The sequence below is a fragment of the Bradysia coprophila genome, unplaced genomic scaffold (genome assembly GCF_014529535.1).
Source record: "Bradysia coprophila strain Holo2 unplaced genomic scaffold, BU_Bcop_v1 contig_151, whole genome shotgun sequence".
Classification (NCBI taxonomy): Eukaryota; Metazoa; Arthropoda; class Insecta; order Diptera; family Sciaridae; genus Bradysia; species Bradysia coprophila.
In genome coordinates this window covers 9204439-9229427 of record NW_023503423.1, presented here as the reverse complement: position 1 = coordinate 9229427, position 24989 = coordinate 9204439, and the positions used below count along the sequence as shown (strand labels likewise).

At 35.8% G+C, this 24989-nt stretch overlaps 1 protein-coding gene and 1 long non-coding RNA gene across 6 annotated transcripts in view; one reads left to right on the top strand and one right to left on the bottom strand.

The window, feature by feature from the left end:
* The window catches only part of LOC119074922 (PDF receptor), a 67496-nt gene extending 45540 nt beyond the window's left edge, over window positions 1-21956 (top strand). The window contains exons 4-12 of one of the 5 annotated variants that reach the window (XM_037181315.1): window positions 5280-5437; window positions 5641-5744; window positions 5982-6132; window positions 16328-16548; window positions 16615-16765; window positions 16838-17026; window positions 17092-17240; window positions 17339-17461; window positions 21169-21956. In XM_037181315.1, coding sequence (XP_037037210.1) covers window positions 5280-5437; window positions 5641-5744; window positions 5982-6132; window positions 16328-16548; window positions 16615-16765; window positions 16838-17026; window positions 17092-17240; window positions 17339-17461; window positions 21169-21181 — 1259 coding nt within the window. In that variant the 3' untranslated portion in view covers window positions 21182-21956. Of the gene's footprint in view, window positions 1-5279; window positions 5438-5640; window positions 5745-5981; window positions 6133-16327; window positions 16549-16614; window positions 16766-16837; window positions 17027-17091; window positions 17241-17338; window positions 18027-21168 lie in introns of those variants that run through there. The other 4 variants (XM_037181316.1, XM_037181313.1, XM_037181314.1 and 1 more) reach the window with 4 other exon arrangements.
* LOC119074931 lies at window positions 1474-24989 on the bottom strand. Its single transcript, XR_005087273.1, has 4 exons — window positions 24979-24989; window positions 13499-13609; window positions 7834-7836; window positions 1474-1485 (listed from the first exon to the last, which is right to left on the bottom strand). It is a non-coding gene; the product is annotated as an uncharacterized LOC119074931 (long non-coding RNA).

The following is a 24989-nucleotide window of genomic DNA, read 5'->3' as shown; positions in this document are numbered from 1 at the left end:
TCAGTGTTCATTTGAGTGTTCATTTTCATACAGTGCATTAGGTTCCTTATTTGACGTTTCAAAAATGAACCGAACCTGCCTTGTTTATTTTACTCTGCCGTGCTTACGATTTTCTTTCCCACTCTCAAAAGTTGATTACCCATAGTCTCTTTACAATATTTTGGTCTCTCCTTGGCTATTCGCACAGGATCATGCATGCACGTTAGTAACCGGGCGTGACGCAAGTCCACTACCAAAAATGCTTTAACAAAATTTTTTTGAGGACGGCGGAGCATATTTACAGCAACTTTTTGAGTTCTCCCCCTTAACTCCAACGACCCCCAAACTTAGATATTTGGAATCACTAGGAATACTTGGAATACTAGGCATCAATACGAGTTCAACGAGCTATCACACGTTACTCCAGCTTCAAAATTGACCGAGATATTGAACTTCAAAATATTGATTTTTGTATGAAAATAAGCAAAATCTCGAATTTTCATATAATGAAAATCGCCTACGTTAGTTAGTTAGTTACTTAGTTAGTTCCTATGGAAAAGTGGATCCAGCAACTCCTAAACGTTTCTATAGATTTTCCTGAAATTTTGGTTATAGGCTAATAACGGCCAAAAATAAGAATGGAATTTTCAGAAGTTGGAAAAAACTCATATCTTGGGAGCTGGAGCTCCCCAAAGTCTCCATACAAATGCCATATAAAAGCCAATTTGTATGTATGTGTGTGTGTGTTGTATATTTTGGTGCATGAAATGGATGGTCATGTGTGTTGTTTTGGGATGTGTTTGTTGTTGGAAATTGTGTGGATCATTATGTATTAACTTCCACTAGGTTGGTTTCTAAAATCGTGGTATGGTTGGGCAGCGGGAAAAATTTGGGCACTATCAGTTTTTAGACTTATCTCGGAAACGGTGGCAGATGGAAGGTTGGTTTCTTCGGCAAAGTCTTAGAGTTTTGGGAGTAGAATAGAGCAATATGTACAAAAAACTGTAAAAATTTGGGCACTATCAGTTTTTAGACTTATCTCTGGAACTGTGGTAGATGGAAGGTTGGTTGCTTCGGCAAAGTCTCAGAGTGTTGGGAGTAAAATAGAACAGTATGTACAAAAACTGTAAAAATTTGGTCACTATCAGTTTTTAGTCTTATCTCGGGAACTGTGGCAGAGGGAAGGTTGGTTTCTTCGGCAAAGTCTTAGAGTTTTGGAAGTAGAATAGGGCAGTATGTACAAAAACTGTAAAAATTTGGTCACTAAGATTAAGATTAAGATTTATCTCGGAAACTGTGGCAGATGGAAGGTTGGTTTCTTTGGCAAAGTCTTAGAGTTTTGGGAGTAGAATTGGACGGTTTTGGAGAAAAATGTCGCGAAGTTGTTATTAGATGTTGAGGAACGTATTGTTAGAAAAATGGTTAAAAAATGTACTGAAAGAATTTAAACGAAAGAAAACCGAACCATCTGCCACTTGTGACGCAAATTTCTTGTTGCAAAATTTTCTTTCACAAATTTCTTGAGTCAATTTTTTGTTGATAAAACTTTTGCGTACGACGCACAATGCGTCACCCTCAGCGATATCAGTTATTTTGTAAGTAAGATAAAGGACTTGCGTCACATTTGCCCTTTAAGGGTTTTTTGACTGATATTGTAAATCACCCTCCTTTTTTACGAGCAATAAACATTTTATTATGTTTTGATCAGGAAAGGGGTCTGGTTCAACAGTAACGGTCCACTAAATAATGACAAAAAAAGAATTTTCGAACTTTGTGAGAGTTTTCCGAGGGAAAATTCAATTCAACAATTTTTCACCGTTTCCCACCCGATGTGTCTAATAAAGGAATACTCAGATTTTAGACAACGTTTTCATTCAAGGAATTTCACAAAAAAAACATTCCTTTAGTTAGAAGTTATAACACGTGAAATATAGACGCTGATGATAGGTTTGTTAAAAAGAAAACGTATGGTTTTCTAACAATAGAATAATGAAGAAATGGTTGAATCGCACTCATAATACATGACAGCATCTATCCTATTGTATAGTTTCAGTATACTGTACATCTTGAAAGGTATTATGTATTCTATTTCAACGATCTAGAAAGTAATAAAATAGGTAATGATTATATGAATATCTTATACGTAACAATAACACCATATTACATAATCCTTCATTCATTTTGAACGCATTATCTGTGTTATATAAGTTATTATACATTAATACTTAATGACACAATCTCGATTAAAGCTCCTCTATTGTTTACTCGAATTTCGATTGAAGTTTCTTTTTAGTATACAAGGGTATTGAGGGAGTATTTTTAAACATATGTAACAAAATTGTACAGAACCAAATGATGTGAATGCAAATGTACAGGCAGTGCCAAGTATGTACAGGTGTGAGGACCAAATACTAATTCTAATCCACTTTTTTGTACAACGCTATGCAAGAGCAAATTATGTTACAACGGTAAGCATTCTTTCGATCTAAGAATTTGTATTAGGTTACAGCCTATGTCGTTAACTTCATTAGTTTTAGCAAACAAACTTCAAGAAACCAGCATACTTAGCTGAAATTAAAGTCTACATTTAGGCGTATTTTATTTTATATATCACTCTACTGTAAAGTTCACTTTACGGTAGAGCAAGAGAACTTTAGACGCTCGACATATAATACTTATTTGTTAACAAAGGTGAGAAAATACGATATTCCATCAAGAGCAAAAGTTCTTGGTGCAATTCGCCGGAGGTGGAATTCTCTATTTCTCTATTCTATTGTCGTGCTGATATACATATTGTCCTCGCAAGACATAGGTGTACTGATGAGGCGTCGTTTGTCCTTGTATTCGTCTATTCTTAATGTAAACGGTAAAACGTTTCATTTTTTACGTTGAAATAAAAAACTTTCAACATTGGTCGGAATAAAGCAAAGCATATTAATTTTCTCTATTTCTCCCCGAGGTGAACACAACATGCTAGTGCTTTGCGAAAATCCGCATTTTTGTCCACTTTGGCGTGTTTTGGTATTCAGCCATTTTAGGTGAGAGGCGCCCTCTCAGAATGACTCTTGGTTGGATGACGCCATTTTCACAACGCTTCATAGTGGGCAAAATAAGGATTTTCGCATCGCTGGCATGAAAAACTATTTATAACATAGCTAACGCCGACCCGTACGAAACACCTATTCGTATCAAAAGCCTTTAATGTGAAACTCTTCATTTCTCTTACTTCATTTTCTTCTCTGCTGAAAAACTATTCTCCCTTTAAAATCACTTACATTATCCACTCTCAGCTATATACCGCTATATTTACCTATATTTCACTGTAAATAAACATTTCACAGATAAATATATGCTATTATATAGCTCTATATGCCTGTATATAGCTCAATATAGCTGTATATAGGTCTATATATATGTCCGTATATGGAATCCCTGAAACCCCACACACATAACAAATTATTTCCATGTTAACAGAAACTCTCTAAGTATCATTTTTCCCAAGATATTTCTATTTTACTAAAATCCAATATGGCCGCCGGCTGCCATTTTGTTAGGAGACCGGAAATAGTACCGACGCTTTACATTCGTTAATACCTTTCAAACAAAAAAAAATTCATGAAATTCGGTCAAAATTTACTCGAGATATTGTCAAAATACACCACGTTCACTGTACTTCCGAGTAGCCAGATAAGAGCTCACTCCAAGAGACCTAGCTCACGCTCCGGAGAACATAATTTCATAAACTTTTTTTTCCCTGATTGGTACGGTCAATACCTATCTAATAAAGCTAAAACGAACGAAATATGTTCAAATGTGACCGACCTACAAGCAAAAACTGCTTGCCGCCCTGTGCCTGTTCCACACCAAGGGGTCTAACTCACGAGTCGGTCATCCGATTTCCATAAACTTTTTTTTTGTCGATCGGTATTGTAAATACCTTTTATTTGACGTATCACTTACAAGTTTAACGTTTAAATGTCCGGAGATATCTTCGAAAAACCGTAAAGCACTTATTGAGCCACAGCTCGGGAGGGGTCGATCCAAAATCACTCATCTTCGAACTTAGCCTGTCTTTTGACATTACCAAACGGGAAAAAAAAGAATTTTCAAAATCGGATGCGTTTTACTCAAGTTATCGTGCAGACAGACAGACGGACAGACGGACATTTTTTTTTCGCGGATTTGGCATCTCTAGACAACCATAATAGGTTTCCCCTTACTCAGGGAGTCCAATTCGACGTGTTACAAACGTATGCGTAAACCTATAAGACCCCAGTACTTCGTACGGGTCTAATAACTAGAACTGTAAAGTGGGATCTCCCTTCTCGATGTCGTGAAGTAGGAGTAGAATACTGAGATCGATGATACACTTAGATAGCAATAATCCTCTTCAGGCTGATTATTCCAATTAAAAGTTTACCTTAAGAGCAATCTGCACATGGCTAAATTGTTGCCTACCTTTGGGGGCAAAATTATTGCTATTTTGATGATAATTTTGGATTCGTACGACCCTCGTTTGGTGATAAAATGTGTTAGATATCAGTAAAAAAGCATAGATCGATATTTTACGAAAATTGACACATATTTTCAGTTTTCTCGTACCTATATACATCTCCATTAATATTTCAATTTTTTACTGAAAGCTACCACACTTTAACACCTAACGATGTTCGCACATTTTCAGAAATGGATACCAGTCCAAAATGCCCATCAAAAGTAGGCAACAATTTATTCATGTGTAGATTGCTCTTAACCTGACCTCAACTTAAACCTGAAACCCAATGTAAAACTTCAGCCTAAACTTAAGCCCGAAATTTGTGGTCTTAGACACAGGTGGAGCTCGGGTTAAGATGGGTTCAGTTTCATTCAGGTTGAATGTTGAACCTGGACATGGCATGACCTGAATTGAATCAGGTTTTCTCATTTCACGTTCAGGTGATGTCAAACCCTATCTGTTCCGAGCTTTCAATGCACCAATTTTTCATTTCAATTATGTTTACATGCATACCACAAACTGTGATCAAGAACTCTGCAAACAACTATTTGTATTTTTATGCACTTCAGCATCATAACGTTCGAAAATTGGGAACTTCAGATGCCTCTGTTGCATAAAACGTTGTATGAATCTCGGTGCAATTGTTGTCATAAATAAATAGTAGTGTATATTAAACGACTGTCCGGTTCAACTTCTCCTGACTGAATACATAAATTTGTCTATCATAATTGGTCATTTTAATTGATATCATTCATGTAATAAATATCAATAGTAATTTTAAGAAGACTTCATTCCTAAACTTTAGAATCGGCGGAACGGCGTTGCAGTTCGGAGGGACAGTGGGAAAGTCGTTTCGGAGAACCAGATCCTGTTGGCTGGACAAATTTTACTCCTTGTTTTCGGCCTGAAGTTAATCAATTACTTAAAAAAATCTATGCCGGTGGAAATGATGACGTCGGAAAGGTATAGTTTTGAATTGAATTTTATAGGGTCAGTGTACCAGTCTCCGAACATGTATGAGTGAGTATGCAAACACATATTGTTATTTCATTGATGTTTTTTATGAACGGAAGAACAATAGGTGTTTGACTAGTCATACATGTCCGGAGAGTGGTACACCGACCCTGTATCGTTTTAATTTTCATCATAGAAAAGCTCATTTTCAGATAAAATTTAGCATAGCTGAGCGTACACGATCGTTGGAAATATTTGGACTGAGTCTATCGTTGTTGGCGTTATTAATTTCGTTGATGATATTTTGTTACTTTAGGTAAAAAAAAAACTTTATTTTCCATTACGCAATGCTGGCATAAGCTGCCATTGTATTCGTCAATTTAATTTCATTCAGTTGTGTAAATAACAGTACGAACTTCAACGGTTTCTAAACAATTTAGCATTTAATAAATGCTAACCGTATTTGTATGCAATACTCGTAAAAATCCTACAAATGATTGCATAATGTTGCTGATAAAAAAGACTGGAAAAGTTACTTATTTTCATATTACAGAAGTTTACGAAACAATAGAACGAGAATACATAAAAACTTATTTGTGGCTATGGTTATACAAGTTATAATACGGTTGACGCTGTACCTGGACCAAGCTTTATTACGTAGTCAAGAATCTGGAAATGGTAGTGTTTCTGGTATTGATAATACGGTGAGTGAAAAGTTTTTCTTTTTCTCAAAGAATTAATTGTATTCAAGTTACGCGAGTTGCGGGAAATTACAAAAAGATGTCTTAATATAACCGAAATTATACGTTGAATCAACGTCGTTGATAATATTGCGAGTTCTCACGATGAACTCTTTAATATAATTTAAAATTATCAAAAAATCAAAAATTCGAAGCATTACGTTTAGAGCATCAACATGTCAAATTTTTGCTCGATGAACGACACGATCCACGCCGGGTAAACATGAAAAAACACCAATACAACAGAAAAAAATCCAAATTAAAGACAGACAAAACGTAAAATATGCATTTTTTTGAATGTGAACGAAAAACTCAAATTTATTTGATAATTTCAAAAAACGTAGTTTGGCGCTTGTATACCGTAAGCGAATCTTACAATTCTGTTGCCTTAAGGTAAGTTACTCCGGTGATTTTGGTGTACTTTCGAAGAGCTCGAAAAGATGTACAATCGCTAAAACGAACTGGTGTGCATACGTTATTTTGCACCAGCTGGTCCCATTTGGAATTGTATGTGACCAGCTGGTGCAAAATAACGTGTGCACACCAGTTTGATTTAGCGATTGTACTAAAACAACATAAAAAACTTGAAAAAAAGTTGGTCCATGGCCTTAGGATCACTGCCTGAAAATTGCGAAGGCCATGGACAAATTTTTTTTCTAGATGAACTTTAGTGAACTTTTTTATGCTCTTTCAAAGTTCACCAATTAAAAAGTTGTCACTTTCCTAATGGCTTCGCAAATCGAATCCGCGTTTTTGGTGTAGTCGAATTCTGTAACGTTTTTGTAATTTTGTAATGTTTGCATTACAAAAATCACAAAAACGCACGCTCGATTTCTGAAGTCATTTCAAAACTTAACATTTTGCGGCTTGTATATCCTGAAAGAGCTCCAAAAAGTGCACTAAAGTACGCCGGTAAACCTGACAAAAAGTAGGGCCAAGGCTTTCGAATGACACCACTCTCAGCTATATAACTTATCTAATGGCATTAAAAAATGAAGACTTACTGTCAGTACAAAAGTGTTATCGTGGCAATATTACATCTTTATGTGAAATTTTTGATTTTTGTTAAATTTTTCGATGTTTTTCAAGGAAAACACTTTTTTTTCATTTTCTCATTTCAAAAGTCTTCTTATGACATCTTATTACAATTTCCCGCAACTTCCCGCTTGACATTTTATTCGACAACATATTTAGTGGACCCTCATTTCCGTATATAGAAACTTAGTGGTCTTTTAATTTCAAAGAGTATGCGGGTGACTGAGGAAACTCGGTGCAATATTTTAGGAGGATGTATTAGCGTTTATCTTAAGAAAACCTAAGAGAAACTTTGCGCTACTTACGAGATATTTACTTGGGAGGACGCAAATACTCATGGTCCTGAAAGAATAGGTCTGAGTTTATCACAAAGGCGGTGGCATAAAAATTTCCCAGTTGTTTATGAAAGTTTATTTGACAATTTCAGATTTTAACAAACAAAATTGTTTCTTCAAGTTGATTTTTAACACAGTCAGTGAGTGTGTTTATCATTTTTTTTGTCACACGCTTTCGTGGGTGTCTTAAACTGATTTCAGAACCCTTTAATTTAGTCACAAGAATTATGGTTGCAAGAGAAAAATTACGATCAATAAGAAGGTGCTAGCCAGTGTGAGCTTTGCTCGTCTGAACTGTCTCTTCTAGAATAATTCCTGTACAGTTGTGACCCTTCGAAAGTAATAACAACTTCTTAAGAGCTCAGCTATCAAAACTCGAGAACATCCAATGACTAAACTTCTATAAACTTCTATAAATCCTCAAAACTTACGAGAAAATGTGCCGGTTTCCGAAATTCCGTTCGTGTATGAGAAAGTTTTCAGTTTAGAAAGATTGCATTTTGAGATAAAACTTTCTCAGAGTTTCCAGAGTGAGCTCAGCTCACTTTCGCTCCCATGTGGTTACGGCTATGTTGGTCAGGCTCAGCAATTTCTAATGAATGAAATATTTTCGCATTCGCATTTTGTTATAAAAAATCACTAACAACAAATGTCCAATCACAGCGTTCTTCGTCATTGACAGCGTAAACTTGAAACGATATTTATATTCATTTTGAGAACTTCCACCTTTCCATAATTTACGACTTCAGATAAGAACGACACTGCAACTACGAGCTTCTACATAGCCTCCTATTAGATACTTTACATAATGTGTCTTTATACCGTACGTATAATATGAACAAGTAAATCCTCTTAAAAGGGCAAGTTTAGCCTGTGAACTAATGATGACAACTTTATGTCATCATGGTAACATACAATTTAAACGCAATAAATTTGGCATAATAATTCGATAATGTCTCGTGCAGATACGGCTCCATGTTATATAAAAATCATAATAAAAAGCTTATCTCCTCGGGTATACTAAAACTGTTATGTGTTTTTTTTAGAAAGTTTGCATAAAATCTTTCCGAAAAGGAAAAGCGTCTCACAGAGGGTGACATGACATTATCTCGAATTGTACCAAAAATATGATTCGATCGATCGATATCAACAGTGGGATTCTTTTTTTATGCACTACGTTCAACGAAGCTGTATATAGCTGACCTTTGTAATATTCATATGTAATACTCATACAATACAGTTACCTACACACCCTGTGGTATTGCATTTACAGTAAAAATGTCAGTTAAATATATCTTCTATGCTTTGCAATCCACTTCATATCATCTTTATACTTGGTTGTGGAATTGCTTGTTTACTTGTTCATGTATATGCCTACAAAAAGAACAAACAGTCCTTTGGCAACGCGGATTAGTTATTGCTATTGTTTGACAGACAATATGTATATATAATATTGGTCGGGTGGTCGTTAATCAGGGCTAGAGGTGTGCACCGCCGATTTTACGCCGGCGCGCCGCCGATTTTTTGCTAAATTTTCGGCGCGCCGCCGCCGAAAAATAATAGCTCACGCCGCCGCCGCCGCCGATTGTATTTTCGTCGCGCCGAAATTTTATACGTTTAGTGCTTTCAGAAATTTTAATGGGCGACAATAAATATAAACTTAAATTGAAAAATCTATACAAAAGTGTGTGCCTGAGTACATGTACAAGGTTTTAGCAAATGTTTATCGCTCTTAATTTATAAGTCAGGTTTCTATATGCTGCTATGTTTCTATATGCGTAGAAAGGAGTTTTTTGTTAAAATTTTTTGTTGAAACTTTGGGTTTTTCTTCTTACTTGCACTGTACGACGGTGATTTGTTTCTGATGCTACGATAGGGTTATCTTCGAAGTAGCTTTCTATAACGTATCCTATTTCTATCAGTAGATGGCAAGTGTTTTATGCATATTTTTAAATACTTCTTCTTCTTCTTTTTCAGCCTGTTTCTATCCACTGCTATCCATTGCCATTTGCTGCCAGTTTGTACCTGCAATATTCTTAATTCCGTTTGTCCATCTCTCTGGTGGTCTACCTATAGCTCGTCTTTTATATGGTCGCCATATAAATACTAGTCCAAAGAAAAAGTTTGCTGCTGTCTTGGGAAGGGTATCGATGGATACTACTGAGGATGGTCAGATCACGCTGGCCCGAGACCGCCATCGATACCCGAGGTCGAAACAGCATTTGTCTTTTCTGTATCCTCACTTAACGTGAACTCTTGGGTACGTTACTCTATTTTCTGTGCATATAAGAGGAAGAAGAAGGAGAACAAAATTCAGTGAATCAGTCAAAACTACTCTAATTGTAAAGTGGCAAACTTAAGACCTTATGTGGAATTTGGGTGGAAAATGGCGCAAATCACGTGTTTTAGGAATTTATAAAGTGGAAAATCTTTCCGGTTTCAAGTTTTTTCGTCAAAAAGACGAGACACGGGTATCTTTATTTTCAATTTTTAGCTGCTTTATTTAAAAAATTTGGGAAAAAAAATCATTTTGGCGTAGTCTATGCACTTATTACTTATAAATTTAAGTTTATCTAAATCTCTTGTTGTACGGACGAGAAATTAATTGTAAATTTCCCTACCGTTTCTGTACTGCCGGTCGGTGTATTCAATTTGTTGGACCAGAAGACGATGTTGTTGCGACTGGTGTTTGTATTGCTTACGTCAGCGACCAATATGAAAAATATATTTATTGTTGGATGTGGCCGTGCATTCGATCGGTCGGACCGATCATCTTCAGGCTGGTTTATTTATAATTTTATTAGTTTACATTTTGAACATATTTTTCAGGTTAATTAATGCTTACGCTAGTGTTTTATGTGGATTTCACACTCAAATTGCACTATGTTTTGTAGGTGATTTACTTATCACTATGACATGTGAACATTTGGCGGGAAATTGATTAGAAATGTCATTCGTTTTTACACAACTATTCAACCGATACATCTGACGGTTCACTTTCTGTTGATGTGTGGAGCAGTGTTGACAACGGGCCTCTATTCTTGTTCCGGACTCTCTTTCCGATCATTTTCTTTTTGACTAGATTATAGACGACCGGAGAAACGTGTTTTGCATCCTTTTTGAAGTTTACCACGCTGGTTTCGTTGAGGATTATGTGGTTAGCTTCATGTATCTTGAGGAGACCTCGCGTACGTACGTTTCGAAGGATTTGTGCATTGTCGAAATCGAATTGATGGTTTGTTGTACTTACATGCCGTACCAGTGCAGTTTTGCCCGGTTTCTTTGCTCTGTTGGCCACATCATTCGCATGCTGTCCCTTACGTTCGCCAAGACATCTGGTTGTTTCTCCAATGTAGGACCGATTGCAATTGGAAATCTCTTATTTGCGAAAACCTTCTACTACGATCTCACTCCTTCATCGAAGATGGACTAAAGGCAACGGGAACGGTTATTGCATAAATCGAAAGATAATAGTAGTGAGTTTGCGTAAATGACATAAATTATAAGTTGGAAATAAGAAGCCTGCAGAACATCTGGTATGAAGATGTGACTTAAAATTTCCAAATTATAATTTGACTTATAGCTTACATGTCATTTACGCAAACTCATTAATCATTCTTGGATTCATTAAATTAGATGTTTTCAAAATAATAGGTGATTGTACATTGTACACAATATAAAAGGTGAGATACGCCTCAGTTGATTCCCCTTGTATAAGTGGTTGATACTTCAGATTACAAGATAGTAAGATTTCAGTGTTCGGAAAAATGATTGCGCACGCTTTTTCAAATGTTTTTGCATTATTTTCGAAAGTTTAGATTTTTTGTAAATTTATCGGCGCGCCGATCGGCGCACCGCCGCCGACTATAAATTTCTTCCGGCGCGCCGCCGCCGATCCCTTACCAGTCGGCGCACCGCCGCCGACTATTTTAAGATCGGCGCACACCTCTAATCAGGGCCTGTCGAATAAAGATAGAGTGAATGTTGCTATCCTGTTTTTATAAAGGAAATAAAAATATGTTTGCTCCGCTGAAGAAGGGCAGATGAAACGAATTTTTATTTTATTATGTAATACTTTCCACCCACAGAAATATTTTTTTATGAATTACGTCACCTGCACGTAATCGAAATATTTGCAGTTAATATTAACAGTTGCCTCACTTTTCGATCATAAATTTTTCAACCTTTTAAGCTACGCCGAGTGAACAATTAAACGGATCAATTGTGGAAACGTATTGAATAGAGAGCGATTAGACCACATGTACTTATTGACCAAAGAAATTCTACAAACAAAATTTTACCAAAACAATTTTGCGTCACAAAGTGGCATATGATTCGTACGTATTAGGACGTATTCGTGCCTATTTTAAGAAATTTATTAAAAGTACTTTAAAAATTTAAAAAATTTAAAAAATATAAAATCTTTGAAAACTTTAACAAATTTGAAATATTTAAAAAATCTTTGAAAACTTTAACAAATTTAAAAAAATTTGAAAAATTTTGAAAATTTTGAAAAATTTAAAAAATTTTGAAAAATTTAAAAAATTTAAAAAATTTTGAAAAATTTAAAAAATTGTGAAAAAATTTTAAAAATTTAAAAAATGTAAAAGATTATAAAAAATTTAAAAAATTGTGAAAAAATTTTAAAAATTTAAAAAATTTAAAAAAAATTTTAAATTTAAAAATTTTTGAAAAATTTAAAATTTTTGAAAAATTAAAAAAATTTAAAATTTTTAAAAAATTAAAAAAATTTAAAATTTTTAAAAAATTTAAAAAATTTAAAATTTTTGAAAAATTTAAAAAAATTTGAAAAATTAAAAAAAAAGACAAATTTAGGGAAAAAAAATAGGCGAGCAGAGCTTACCAAAAGCAAACAAATTTGTTCTACCATACCCATCCACACACACACACTTAAAGGTGTTCTTATATGGGGCCTATATGGAAACTTCGAGGAGCCCTAACTCCGAAACGAGGCCGGTTCCCCCCAAATTTTTTTTCCTGGAATGTCTTAGAATGACGACTAGAATCTACTCTTAAAATTTCAACAAAATCTAAAGAAGACTTTAGAAGATAGGAAACAAGGACGGACGGACGGACGGGCTAACAAAGTAACGTAGGATTTTTTCATTTCGTTTAAAGTACTGAAATTGACCAAAATGTATGGAAATGGGGCTTCTTGGAAAATTTTTTGCGTGGCCAGATTTTAAGCTGCAAGAACGTGTGATAGCTCGTTGAACTCGTACAGACGCCTAGTTTTTTTAAATGGTAATTTAGAGTCATTTGTATTTGAATTGTAGAACTTCAATATTTGCTGTATAATGGTTCTGCAGTCTACGACAAAAATTTTTTTTTTTAATTTTTTCTAGTAATAGGACTTGCGTCACGGGCGCTATGCTAACGCGCGCCCATGATGTAGGAGCTACAATAATAATAGGGAGATTGAGATTTTCACTTTTAGCTAATAGTTAACGTAGAACTTGGAATTTATACGTAACGTCTACATACGAACTATATGGAGTGGAGAGTTTACTTAATGATGGAAATGATGTAACTTAGAAATACTGGAAGAATAACTCTCAGGCTATGTTAAACTGAGAGTTTCGTGGGTACATTACATTGCAATTTACAAACGGCACGTACAGCGTACATCCTTTTATAAAGCGGGAATATATTAAAAGTGACCATTCGCTCCTACATGACAGCTATAACATTTAATCGTGTCGTACATAAATTGGACGTATCATAGTGTTTCAAATATCCGAAATAACAGCGTGAAGAACTTCAGGGAAAAATCAAACGATTTTCGTGATTCTTTTTTTGCTGTGTAAGGAATAGATGGGAGTGTAGGATAGAGTACAAAGAAGCGTAGCTCTACTACTAGCATGAACATAAGAAACATTTGGGGGCTAATGCTATCTAGGCGTTGCATTTCTTTCGTAAAGACAGGAGTCATGATTTACTGGTGTGAATAAAAATGCACAACACATGCAATCGTACACGCATACATCTTTGAATTTGGAGGCTATTTTTACGTTGATAGAATGAGTGTTCGAGCTAGTAGCAGTGCTATACTATTACACATGGCCACGGACGGAACGTCCAATTTCAGTGTCACATACAGTGATCGAAATCGCACACTTTGTCGCACAGTAACATGTAAAAACTCTTTTGTCAGTGTATAGATTGCGTGTTTCAACTAAAGCTCGGAATAAGTCGAGCGCGGTCATAACTCAGTATTATCTGAAATGTCGGGCGGTTTTCGAAAAATCCTCAACTCACTCATTATTACACTAAAAATTTTGAGTTACGAAATCTGCCCTGTTGACTTGGGTTTGTAATTGGTAAACCAGAAATCAAAAAAATATTGGTAGAAAGTACCAAAACGGCAGTTATAGTTACCAAGTGGTCATTTTTTGTATTATTCTTCTTCTTCTTCTTCTTTTTCAGCCTGTTTCTATCCACTGCTGGATGTAGGCCTCTCCAACTTCTTTCCATTTCGTACAATCCATTGCCATTTGCTGCCAGTTTGTACCTGCAATATTCTTAATTCCGTTTGTCCATCTCTCTGGTGGTCTAGCTATAGCTCGTCTTTTATATGGTCGCCAGTTCATGATCTTTTTGGTCCAACGTTCGTCTGTCCTTCTTGCAATATGTCCTGCCCAGCTCCATTTCAGAGATGTTATTCTTTCCATGACATCAACGACCCTGGTTTGTTGTCGAATCCATTGATTCGTCATTCTGTCTCTGAGTGTTATTCCAAGCATACTCCGTTCCATGGCTCTTTGTGTCACTCTCAATTTATCTTCGGATGCTTTCGTTAAAGTTAACGTTTCCGCTCCATAAGTGAGCACTGGAAGGACAGAAGTGTCGAAAACTTTGCGTTTCAGACTATTATTCATTTTGCTTTTGAAAATTAGTCTGAGTTTTCCGAACGCTGCCCATGCAAGACCAATCCTACGTCTTATTTCTGCAGTTTGGTTGTCCAGACCTAACTTCAGTTTATGTCCTAGATATACATAGCTGTCGACTCGTTCAATGACAGTGTCACCAATTTTGATTTCTCTATCGTCCCCGATGTTGGTCATTACTTTTGTTTTCGATAAGTTCATCTTGAGGCCAACTTTGCTTGCCTCTTCACTTAACTGTTGTAGCATAAGCTGAGCCTGACCTAGATTCGCTGCTATCGGTACAATGTCATCAGCGAAGCGGAGATTGCTCAGGTACTCTCCATTTATCTTTATTCCCATTTTACTCCAGTTTAACTTCCTAAAAATACTCTGCAGAATCGCCGTGAATAATTTCGGTGAAATAGTGTCACCCTGCCTTACACCTCGGCCAATTCTGAATTTCTCCGTGCTCTTATGAAGTTTTATACATGAAGTAGCATTTTTGTACACATGTCGAATTGTGTTGGAGTACCTTGAGTCTACTCTACATTCGTCTAATGCGTCCAATATCGACCATGTTTCCACTGAATCGAAAGCTTTTTCGAAGTCTATGAATAGCAAGACTATGACGACACTTCTCAATAAGCGTTCTCATCACCTGCAAATGGTCGTTTGTGCTGAAACCAGATTTGTATTATGTTACAAATTAATGTGTGACAACATATTTTTAATAATTCTCTAAATCTTTACGTTGCCCTGACTGTGTATGCCGCTTAAAATTGAATGCACATTTACCACTGCCTGGTGAGACGTGGTGAATGTTGACAATTTTTGTACTCCGTTAGCATTTGCATTGCACTTAGTTTCCCAGTATCGAAACAGTGGTCTGTGCCTGTGGAGGTTACAGGACGAAGTTGTTTTTTTTTTTTACTCAGCTTTCGCATGGAAGCAAATTTGTGACTGTTGTGAAGATTTTGTTATGACTACAAAGATCTCGTAATGATTACAAGGTTCTTGTAATGATTGCAAATAATGTGTAATAATCATAAATACAAGGATCAGTACTCATTTCCAATAAATTGTAAAACTAACTAGCTCGAATGTTAGTATTCATTACGAATACATAGGGAAATTACCGATTTCACCTGTTGAATTAATTTTTAGTAGGAACTACCAAAAACTTTGTAAAATCAACAGAATGGCATTGTTAATTCCAAATCAACCCAGCAGTTTGGTAGGACCTACACATATTTTCGTAGGACCTACAGAGTTTCATTTTCAGTGAACATAATATTATGGCGTGGATATCAAATCGTGGTGCGATGAGGGATTAAGTCTATATTTTAAATCCATCAATAAAACGTGGATATGAAAAACCCTCTTTAGACATTCACCTTTTAATAAACCAGACTTTCCGCTACATCCACTCCCCTTAATCGAACGTACCGTCTCCACTTTAAAATTCCAAATAGTGCAATTATACTGGTGTTGTTAGGGTGCAGAGCAACGAAATTATAAAGATAGGAAATTAATGACGTAAAAATTTAACTTTTCATAAAATATTATGTTTCGCTTTCGATTCTTCTGAACTGTTCGTATACATTTTCTGCACCCATCTATTAAGTGCGTACTTCATACTTTAACATCATTCATTATTCTAGCATAAAATAGCTGGGTTTTACATCCCAAAGAAGGATGTATGTGTAGGATAATACCGATTTGATTCATTTTATTTTATTGAGAGCAAAGCCCTTTAGAATCTGAAGTGCAATTGGTTATAGCAAAGTAAACGTCAATTAGGGTGCTTTAATTAGCTGTTTATAATGAATGTAGCAAGCTCTTTTTACAACTATTTCGTTTATAGTACAATTTGACAATCAATATTCGTCTATCTCATTTCAGCCATTTTTATGCGAAGCTTCTTATGTTTTACTCGAGTACGCTAGAACTGCTATGTTTATGTGGATGTTTATCGAGGGTTTATACTTACACAACGTCGTAACGGTAACTGTGTTCCAAGATCGCTTCCGGTTGCATTTGTATGCAATACTCGGCTGGGGCGGTCCGTTGATTATGACAGCAATTTGGGCCGGACTCACGTCTTATTACAAAAAGGGTGAAAAGTAAACTGCACAACGCTTTGGTTGGCAGATTCAGTTTCCGTTGACCATTTGTTTTTCAATTTACAGATGCTGGTGGGGATACAATTTAACGCCACTGTATTGGATCTTAGAGGGACCGCGTTTAGCTGTGATTTTATTGAATTTTTTCTTTCTTCTGAATATTATTCGTGTGCTGGTTGTAAAATTACGACAAAGTCACACTTCGGAAGTGGAACAGGTACATGTGACAACATTTTGTGAGTAATAATAGTCATCATTGTTCATGGTGTCCCGTTTTAATTACCATTAGGTAAGGAAAGCAGTTCGAGCCGCCGTCGTATTGCTACCACTATTAGGAATCACAAATTTATTGCTGATGAGCGAGGCACCACTAGAAAAGAGCGCTTTCCAATTCGCCTTGTGGTCGTACGTTACGCATTTTTTTACCTCTTTTCAAGGATTCTTTATAGCAATGCTCTACTGCTTTTTAAATGGCGAGGTAAAGCTTACTGCGCCACAATACGTCTTTTGCTCTCGAACTACCGATCTCGATTTCCGTTCTAGGTTCGTGCTGTCTTGCTGAAAAGTATTAGTGTCTATTTATCAACAAGAGGTTATGGAGACTGGAATCCACGTCGACACTCAATGTTTTCTGCCAATTATGCCACAGCACCAGTCTCTGAACCACCTGCGGTGGACGAGACTCCAAATAGGTTGTGTATTAGAAAACAAAACTATGCATGTCCTCACGTTTCAAACGAATGAATCATTTACCGAGATAAATTAAAAAAAAAAATCTTTTTCTCTGAAGCAGCACTCAACCAACATCGAGACGACATCGAAATTGGTGTACCTTCTGCTTTCCGGAACGTAAAATCGCAAAGGAATCAAATGGAAATGGAACCGTCAAAATCACGTCAACATTACCGCCTGAGTCAGTTTTACATATTTAACTTCTCATATAGCTTGGCACGCTTTCATTGTCGGGCTTACTAAAAAAAAAAACGTTTTACTCACCTGTCCATGAAATTATGCTTCCGGATCGCAACGTTTTCTCATTGTATGCTTTCAGATTTTGTTGCACAAGCCCATAAAACATTGTAGTACATAGAAAGTCCAAAAACGGTCGCATTTTGTTACATAACGGAAATGAAAAGTGGCCACAAACGCAACTTAAATGTAGTTAACGGAAGATCTACGTTGGAGTGGTTCCAATTCAGTTTGCAGACTATCGATTGGTCATGGTTACGAGTTTAATTTGAGACGGTAGTAGTACCCTAATTTTATTAAGTTTACGCAGAATTAAAGAGAAACAGAAATGCGGACGTTATTGGACATAGCAAAACTTCAGTAGCGTGTTACAAAAGTCAAGGAAATTACGTGTTATGCTACAGATTTCCGGGCATTTGAAGCGCACGAAATATAGACTTAGAATAGAATTGTCTTGGTGTTGGGAAATATTGTATTGACAACTAATCTTTATCTTTTAATACCGATAGAATGTGGTAGAATATGTTATTTTCCAAACTATTGTTGAAATATCGCGACTTCGTAGCGTGTTTTCAGCGTCGTTTAGGAAAAACTAACTTATGCTAAAAGGTTTTTTTGCTCTATTCTATTCCAGTTCTTGCCTTCGACTCATGCTGGAAACCTCTCATTTGCTAAAAAAAAAGCCTTTTATCATTCGTTAGGAAAATAACTGTTAGAGTCCTTGAGAAGGCAACGGATTACCTAACAAGACGTGAATTGTAGCCAAATTTTGTGCGGTGTTAACTATAATCACCAAATCTCAATTTTACACATTCATCTCTTTTCATTTATTGTCACTGTTTCGCTATAGGCTACTTCGCCGAATGGAACGCACTCACTAGCCGTGGGATAAACAACCATTTGACTGAGTGAGTGCGAAGCAGCAAAGATATATCAAAATATATGTCATGCTGTTTCTTCGCACTCACGTAGTCAAATGGTTGTTTACCCCACGGCTAGCTAGTGAGTGCATTCCTAGGCCTGTTCATTTTAGAGAAATAGTCTCAAATTCATCTGGCATGGTGTTTACCTGGTCCGGAAGGCTAAAATATTGGACCCGTATTTTTTTTAGAATTTTAAAAAATAGTTTAGATCTGGGGAGCTAAGCATTTGTTCAAATGTACGAATGCGTTGGTTAGAAGAGTAAAAAAAGATATACACCATCATTCTCCTCTCTTCTAACCAACGCTTTCATACATTTGAACAAATGCTTCGCTCCCCAGATCTAAACTATTTTTTTAAATTCCAAAAAATACGGGTCCAATATTTTAGCCTTCCGGACCAGATAAACACCATTCCAGATGAATTTGAGACTATTTCTCTAAAATGAACAGGCCTAGTGCATTCCATTAGGCGAGGTAGCCTATTGTTAAAATAATGGAAAAACAGCTGAATGTGATGATAGGGAATGGCTTTTTAGCTTACCCACAGCTGACCTTGTTCAAGGTTAAAAATTTAAAATTGTCGGTCTGGTAATTGCTTCTTCGTTACATGTGAACCACGGGCTGGACACGCTGGAACAGCTCGGGCTGGAATAGCAGCATTTAAAAAATGAGTAATAGCGTGAATAGTGTCAGGCCGGTGATGCGAACACTAACTAAATATATTACTTTCCCTCGATGTCTCCACTGCCGGAACTATTAACTTAGGGTGTAGCGGTTTTTACAAAATGTCTTATTTCTTTTAAGGCTCAGCCGGAAATCCACTCAGCTGGTCCAGCTGATCATTTTATGGAAGAAAAAAAATTTTTAAACTTTAATTTTGTGCTGCCGCCAGATCGATTTTTGAAAATTTCGTCGTTTTCGGTCCACGTCACATATATCGATTTTTTACGGTGGGCTCAGAGTACATAAAAAGTTGGGTCTATATGGTAATCTAATCTCCAGGCTTCACAGATTATTTGATAAAAAAGATCAAGTATAAAAAATATTTTTTGAGTTCGTGACTGATTGTCAAAGTTCCCCGATGGTGATTTTGAGACCTTTATCTCGCTACAAAATTTGATCAAAATGTGCAAAAATGTAAATTAAACTTTAAATATGCTAAATGGACCGCTGTGAGTCAAGCTAATTTAAGTACTGTTGACAAGTTCTAGTGCTAGTGAGTAGGTCTCGCTACATTTTCAAATTTTAATGTATTTAATGATGTAAATTAGCTTAGACAACGTTTAAAATTAAAGGTTTCGTATTGTCAGAACCTGGGAATACATTGTAAGCTAAAAAATTATTGATTGGAGGTAATCCGACTTTCGTCACCAATATCCCATGTACCAAAATCACAACTTTTTGTCAGATAAATATCAAATTCAGATATCCCAAATCAAATCAGATGTTTTGTTTGACTCACAGCGGTCCATTTAGCATATTTAAAGTTTAATTTACATTTTTGCACATTTTGATCAAATTTTGTAGCGAGATTAAGGTCTCAAAATCACCATCGGGGAACTTTGACAATCAGTCACGAACTCAAAAAATATTTTTTATACTTGATCTTTTTTATCAAATAATCTGTGAAGCCTGGAGATTAGATTACCATATAGACCCAACTTTTTATGTACTCTGAGCCCACCGTAAAAAATCGATATATGTGACGTGGACCGAAAACGACGAAATTTTCAAAAATCGATCTGGCGGCAGCACAAAATTAAAGTTTAAAAATTTTTTTTCTTCCATAAAATGATCAGCTGGACCAGCTGAGTGGATTTCCGGCTGAGCCTTAAAAGAAATAAGACATTTTGTAAAAACCGCTACACCCTAATTAACATATGATGTAGGAAACCCATCTGGTACTAAAAACGGTGTTGCTTTCTTCCAAAAGCGAACAATGTCGAAATTATCCCATAATTTAAGGGAAAAAATTCGCCCGAGGCCTCAAGCCCGAGAAATGACTGTCCGAAAAACCTTTTATTTCTTTCTCTCTATTTCATTCATAAATTAACAAAAACAATGTAATACAGCATAGCTCCAGTATGCTCAACTCAAACAATTGAAAGGAGCTATTTCAACCTGAAGTTGAAGTTTCGGGCTAAACTCTGGAGATCTGGAAAGCTCAAGAATTCCACTAACCGTGATTTCATTGCTTAAGAGTCAATTTGTTAAAATTGCCTTAGGGCCTACAAAATTTGAAAAAAGTCAACTAATTCAATTTTGTCGTATAAAAATTCATCTGTACTTCGGGTGTCCAGTATGGCCAGTGCCGCACTGTATCAAGTGTTTTTTTTCAAGTATAAAGTGATCATATTTTGTACGTTAGCCACTTCCGGAAGGATTTGGAAATATGTTACATTTTTCGTATTGGTGAATTTGTGAAAAATTTTCAAATCCTTCCGGTAAGTTGCCAACGTACAAAATTAGTCATAATATGCTAGTAAACACTTGATACAGTGCCACACTGGCACTGCATACCCTCCAAAAATCGAAGTTCGAAGTTTTGGCAAATTGACTCTTAAAATGAACGTATCTCGTAATGTATCAATCAAACGAAAGAAGGAAATTATGTCACATTCGCAAAACCAATAAAGTTCCAGTTGAAACGATTCTGTATTATAACCATGATGCCGTTGCATTGAATAAATTGAAAAGTTTTTATTTCTTTTCTTTTTTCCAATTTCAGAACCTGTGTGTGATGAATATGTTTTAGAGTGAAAAAGCAAATGGATTCAGTCAATAAATTTTAATTGTTTCTTACATTCTCGATAAACGGTCATTGTCCGTTGATAGAATTTAAAAATATTTATTATCGTCATCACAGGGAGATTACATGTGCTAATTGCTATCTGGAATCGAGTTTCGAGGAATATTTCGAGTGTGTTTTCGAGACAAAGACAAAGCCTAATTTTTTATAAAATCTGACAAAAATTGTTACAAAATGAAAAGTCAGAGCGTTTTATTGTTATCGAAGTTGTATATAATGCTCTAGTAGTAAAGGATTCATTGTGCATTTAAATCCGTAAAATGAAAATAGATCGACTTTACGAGTTTGCAAAACAGAAGGACACAGATTATTTGGGCAAAAAACTCATAGAAGGTTTAAGTGACATACAGGATGAACGAACACAGGAATTAAATTGCTTTTTTCCAAGGAAAAAGCGACTTTTATCTAATTCAACTCGAAAGGGTACAAGTGCACAGCAAGTTGAAACAGAAGACACTGGACTCATTGCACAAACTTGTACGAACGAGGCACATATTTTATAGATTACGTCCTTGTTTCGTTTGAACGTTTTTATTTTGACGAGTGAGACGTATATATAACATAAATAGGACTTTCGATATTTTTAACGTTGCGGTTGGCAACGGACTATTCGAAGATGTACGAGTATGTGTTACATAGAAAGTGAATGAAGGAAAAATAAATAATGCCCCAACAGCCAAGGCTGTAAACTTTATGCTCATAACAAACGAGGCATTGAAAACGTGTTTTGGTCCTATTTTTCATGACGAAATTTTCGAAACTGTCAAATGAAGTTAGAACTTTCTCTATTCAAAATTGCGACTGCTGCATCTGTCAATGAAAACTAGGACCAAAACACGTTTTCAATGGCTCGTTTGTTTTGAGCATTTAGAAGGTGATGACCTGACGCAGATACAGATACGCGGGTGACACACCACACTTGGAGGACGTTGTGTGCTCCCGCGTATCTAATAAAATGGCGGTCTACGTGACCTCCCCAAAGTTTACAGCCTTGCCAACAGCAATATAAATGGCGCTTTGTTGCTATGAAATATGCATTTTATGCGAGTCAGTAATGATATGTGTAACTTACGCCGCCTGTGCGCAATGCCGTATGAACGCACTAGTGCGATAAAGGATTTGAAAAGGGTATTATCGCACTAGTGCGATAAAAGCCACGTGTTACACACTACTATTAACTCCGATATTTATTCTACAATGCATAAAACGTTGTATGGAACTGAAACACGAATCGTATGGAGGTATATTATCGAACTATGTCAGATCCAATCGACCTCGCCTCGGATTGGCAATCTGACATATTGTGCGATAATACACACCACCATACGATTCTTCTATTGATACACAACTGACAATTACATTGCTTAATTACGTAAAGCACAGCACTTACGTGCATTAAAATGTTTATGCCACTCGTCAAAATAAAAATTTGGAAGTAGGGATGTAATATACACTTGAAATCTAGCGGAAATGTTACTGCAAATATCATCCGGTAATGAGTCACTTCCGTGGAGACGTCCGAGCAAAAGCATTTTTGAGATAATGACAGCATTTCACATAGTCAATTCGATAATTGTTGTAAAAGCGCTCTGACTATACGAATATTTAATTAAATGTTAAAATATACTTAATGAAGAGAGAATTTTTTTATATTTAATAAAAGAGATGAAAAATATCTTTTACAAGATTTATAATTATGAAATAGTGCTTTATTGTAACACTACTTGCGAGAGGGGAAAAATGGTGAAGCCAATTTTGGAGAAACAGAAATTGAGCGACGGATGGAAAGTTATATTTACATTACAAATAAAGAAAAGAAACAAAAAGTTATTGGAATATTATGTAATAGAGAAATATAAATGTTTTAAAGAAAGATATGGCATTACATTGATGGTCAAAAATAAATTATATTTACAGTAAATGTGATGCAATTGTCTTTTGATTTGCTTTGGCAAGATTTTCGACACCTCATACTAAGGATTAAATTAGTATCCTGTTGCATAAGCAACGACCTCGGTCCTCTTGACGAAAATTTGTTGCATTTGTGTCTGAGCTTCAGAAAGCTTTTGATAGCTTTAAGCTTCTATTGAATTCAAAAGTGAAATATTCTACTTTTCTAATGGAATTTAAAGAAAAGCTCAAAACTCTCTCAACAAGCTAACGCGAAATGCTGTACGTTCTCGCTTAACCGAAAACGTGTCAACACGGCAATAACATTGATGCAAGAGCAATTATTACATTGACTATAATCAAGAGTTAAATGTAGAAAATCTTTTACACAGTGGAATGGAGATTGGAGAACATTTACGTAGATTGCTGACTCATTTGAAACAGGTAAGTAGTAAGTTCAAGAGTGAGAGAAGTTACTAAGCAAACTGAAGTTTTAACAAAACATTTACCAACCATACACTCTGCGCTGTCAACAACACAAAGTCAAGCTGGGGGAGCTGTGGGAATTCGGTAAAAATTGAATTTTATGGGAAATTAGATAGTTCGTCATTGTAACCAGTTGGTAAAACAAATATTTCTGCATTGCTCCAACTCGATGTGGATTTATTGGCTTAGAATGCACAGGCCCAGACGCGCTGCAATGAGCTTAACAATATTAAAATCGAAGGTAAAGATTAAGAGATAATATCACCGGAAATAGACAGACTAAATAATCGGAATTTTTAACCACTTGGTTTTTATGTTTTTTTTTTCTGGGTGACGCGCGGTATGCCCGCTCATCTCTACCGCAAAGTCAAATCGCCAAGATTTTTTTTTTGCGATTCATCACATTTTGGCGTTTTTTCACACTTTGGTGATTACAGTCGAAGGCATAAATTAACTTCAGCTGTTTTTCAGCTGATCCATACAAACAATCAGCACCGTTTATACGTCTTTATACGGTTTTACCACTATCATGCGCGTGCGTGTAGCAGCTTCAACCGTATAAACAAGTATAAACCGTTTTGATTGTATGTGTGGATCAGCTGAAAAACAACTGAAGCAAATTTATGCTGAAAATTGACTGCCTTTGACTGTATTCTTGACCATTTATCATTATTGGTTGATTTGTTATTTATATCACCAAGAAAAATCGCCAGAGTGTGAAGAAATGCCAAGAAAAGTCGCCAAAGAGTGAAGAAACGCCATAAAGACAAATTTTCAATTATTTATGTTTCTTGGAGTTTCTTCACAGTGTGGCGATTTGTCTTGATGATTTAACAAATCAACCGTAAATGTAAATCAATGAAAATGTAAAGTGCGTAATACTTTCTAACGCAGCGTCGTTTTCATATAAAAAAGCGTTGAAAGTTACTTTTCGGTTCACTTTTTCATTAAATCGTTCACTTGAAATTCAAATTCTAGGCAGGTGTGAAGAAACACCAAACTTTGGTGACCAAAGTAAAAAAAATCTTTTTGATTGCTTGATACGCATGAAATCTCTATCGACACACTAAAAAATCGGATAAAACATCTTACATTACGTCTGTGGGATCGAGCCATTCGCCTTCGCGTTAAATTTCGTAAAAGGATTAATTCCCGAAGATCGAACATACCGCCTTAATAGAATTTAATTTTATCGGAATTGCTCAACTTTATTAATGATTCACCAAATATTTCGTTCACCTTTCGTGAACATTATCAATGGTGGTAGCTGGAATCAACATAAAAATCACAGTTACAATCGTTAATCTAAACTTATTCGACTAACATCACCTACCCTATTTGCTTGTCAATTACATAATTATCAA